Raw genomic sequence first — 3,509 nt, forward strand, 5'->3', positions numbered from 1 at the left:
CGTCCGGAGCCTGTGCTCCGCGACGGGAGAGGCCACAGCAGTGAGAGGCCCGCGTAACGCAAAAAAAAAAAAAAAAAAAAAAAAAAATGGGGGAAAAAAAATCAATTGAATCTTGTTGCTGTTGTTTTAAAACTAGCCATTGAGTGGAGGAGGGTGAGGAGGTAGATAGAGCCTTCTGCAACCACCACTTGCCAGTGTACACTGTATATAACTAACTCTATATTAAACTATAACAACCTATCTAGGCTTCTAATTTTGACATTCCTTGATTCAATGCCATATAAAAACATTTTTTGTTAGTTTTTTATTGAAGTATAGTTGATTTACAATGTTGGGTTAACTTCTGCTGTACAGCAAAGTGATTCAGTTATACATATACATACATTCTTTTTCATATTCTTTTCCATTATTGGTACCACAGGATATGGAACATAGTTCCCTGTGCTATACAGTAAGACCTTGTTGTTTAACCATTCCATTAAAAACATTATTTCTTAACCTTCGACCCCTACTTACGAGCTTAGAGAAGCAGAAGATTTTATCTTCTAGGCATAAAGAAGTTTCATATTCTTAGAATCAGTTTCCCTAAAGGGTGAGGACTTTTGCTAATTTAAAATTTTGGATTGGATAGGATTATGGGCAAGAACCAGCCCTCTCAATGAACCTTAATGATTCTATGCCTACACAAGGAAAATTTAAATAGTTTTCCATTAACATCTTTCTTCCCCAGAAGCTACTGTTTTTTTTTGCCACTGTTGTTGAAAATATCACAAGGTCAATTTTCAATACTACAGTTTAACAAATACTTGCTCCATCAAATAAGCAGCCTGATAGAATCCATTTAATTTTCTCTATCATCATGTAGTAATCACATTTTTATTGCCCTTACCTTGTATTATCTAATCTCATAATTCTTTCACTTAAAAGTCACTGCAGGAAAGTGCATGTAGTTAGGAATGAAGTTATTCATTTAAAAAAAAATCACCCCCCTCTTCTTTACACACACATTTAAAGAGGAGATCTTGGGATGAACTTTCTGAGTTATTTTAGCTAAAAAATAAATAGTTAAAAAAAAAATTCAAGGTCAGTTCATTTCTTTCTCACAGACCACCAGGCAATTCTAAAGATCCCTTGTTTTTTATACCTCTTCCCATGACAGAATATCCACAATAACTTCTCCGAAGAATGTTATAAACTAATGTTGCTCTGGACTACCATACGAATAGCTTTTATTTTTTCCTTGGATTATATATAATCCTCTCAATAATGTAAATGTATTTTAAAATAAGATTTCTATTATGGTTAACCCACAATTATCCAAGATTAGAGTAAGTCAAACTAGAAATATTCTTTTTGATTCATCCCAGATTCTAAGTTACTCTCAGCTCTTAGTAAACAGGGAGTACACAAGATGTGAAACTCAAACTCAAGTATTCAGGACCCTGAAAAAAGCAAAGAGACTACTTCTAATTTAAGTTTGGTGAGGGAAAGCTAATCATTTGTAATACATTTATACATATTGCTCCCGTACTGCCCATAAGCATTATTGCCGAGTTCCTTAACTGTTCTAGAAGTTGTTGCTGAGGTATTGCCTTATGGAAACTGTAATACTTTCAGTGATAATGCCAAACTTAGGTTTATATTTCTTAAGGAAATTGTTTATATCAACTTCCAGTTAGTTCAGTTAGTAGGAAATGGAAAGATCACAGAAGCAGTTATTTTTTAACTCAAAGGATCTATCAGTTTTTCAAAGTCAATGTGTATCTTGTCAGGAACTACTTTCCTCTCCCTCTTTTAAAGAGGGGAGTTATTTTGGCATTTCCTTACTACCAACCTTTTCATTCGTTATCTAAAACGTTTACCAATGAATTTTTTGAAGATGCACTCTTCCCTGCAGTTGGGTTATTTTCTGTTAATTCAGATGAGATCTAGAACCGGTAGTTCCTTTTGAATACCAAGCTAATTCAGCTTCCCCGGGTTTGAATCCCTAAGTTCCCACAGCTATGCCTACGTTCAAATACACAATCTGCCCAGTAGCTCTGCCCTTGCAAACAAAAGCTTGTGGTGGCTGCAGGCTCCGCGCGAAACCTCAAGGTGTATTGTAGGTCCTGGACCAGCAGTCATGCCACACAAACCTATCACAAGAACAGCTCCAGTCTCTGGGAGATTAAAACCCGCAAGCAGTCAAGAAAGAACCCCCACTGGGCAAGCGAATCGGAGCCTTATAAACTGGCCAGACCAAGGAGGGGTGCACGACACCGGAAGAGAGGGGAGAGCCCCTAAAGAGCATGAAGAGTTGCGGGGGACAGGCTGAAATCCAGGGAGGCAAGGTAGCCCCCGCGCACTCCTTGGCAATCGGTGGACGCCACAGGCAGGTACCCATCCAGGTAAGAGAGAGATCCGGCCTCCGGTCCTCAAGCGCCCGCGAGATCGTCAACTCCAGCCACGGGAAGCGGCTCGGGCAGATGGAGAAGCATACGCGCCGCCATCCCCACCCCTCACCCAGTCGCTCACCGGTGCTGCAGCCCCACGAGTCCCAGAGTGATCACATGCGGCACATCTAGCTGCGTGGGCCACTCTCCTGAGGCGATGCATCCGAACACGCCACATTCCTCTCGGATCCCCCACTCCTCCAGCTCCATGTCGCCGCCGAAAGCACGTGGAGGGACCCGCCGCTGCGGCAGGGGTCTAAGCACCAACCAGTTGTTCGTTTGGCCTGTAAGCCTCAGAAGCTCGGGCCAGCTGCAGCCGCTTCCTAACCAGCGGCTTGACCCTCGCTACTGCGGCGGCGCGTGCTTTCCCTAAGTGAGAGTGATTAGCTCGCCCACCGCCACCCTATCCCGCCCCTACAAGCCCACCAATGAGCGAGGACGGAGGGAGAGGCTCCGCGGCTGAGGGGCGGAGTCAAAGGCCCTGTCGGGGTGGAGCTAGCTCTCCACCAGAGCCCCGGGGGAAGTACATTTTTCTGCACGTGGAAATCTCCGTTATTTTCCAACACCCAAGACTGAGATGATGAGACTAGCGGGGTTAACGTCATTTCTGTCCTAGAGGATGTAAATTTTGTATGTCCCTCCCCACATGCTTTCCCCCAGGCCGTCACTACTTGGTATGCTCCAATCTGAGCCACTCTCGCTGCCGAGGAGGGGGCCAAGTCAGCGAGCTGCTGTAGGGTGGGGAGGGGCCGCCAGTGCGCGCCACTTTTCCTCTTTCCTGGAACTGCGCCCGCGCAGGGCGGGGCACGGTCCGCGTCGCTGCGCCTGCGCGGCGGGAAGCCTTGCGGGAGGCGCTAGCTCCCGGTGTCCCAGTTCCTCTCGATCCGCAGAGACCCTCGAGGGTCCGTCACCGCGATGGTGCTCGAAGAGACCGCGAGGGGGCACTCTGGGTTACGTGGCCCCGGCGGGGGCGTGTCTGTGGGTCGTGCCTCCCTTCCGCGCCCCGTGAGCCTCTCTGATCGCTCCTCTTTTCCAGAGTCCTGCCTCTCTTCCTAGAGCTGCCGCTGCTTCCAGACC

General features: G+C 46.1%; 1 protein-coding gene across 1 annotated transcript in view; it reads right to left on the minus strand.

The window, feature by feature from the left end:
* PPAT (phosphoribosyl pyrophosphate amidotransferase) overlaps nucleotides 1–2,773 on the minus strand; it is a 36,199-nt gene extending 33,426 nt beyond the window's left edge. The window contains exon 1 of the mRNA XM_007471268.1: nucleotides 2,515–2,773. Within this exon, the coding sequence (XP_007471330.1) occupies nucleotides 2,515–2,642 (128 nt within the window). The 5' untranslated portion in view covers nucleotides 2,643–2,773. The remainder of the gene's footprint in view (nucleotides 1–2,514) is intronic.
* Nucleotides 2,774–3,509: the final 736 nt, after the last annotated feature.

Source organism: Lipotes vexillifer, unplaced genomic scaffold (genome assembly GCF_000442215.2).
Source record: "Lipotes vexillifer unplaced genomic scaffold, Lipotes_vexillifer_v1.1 scaffold1191, whole genome shotgun sequence".
NCBI lineage: Eukaryota > Metazoa > Chordata > Mammalia > Artiodactyla > Lipotidae > Lipotes > Lipotes vexillifer.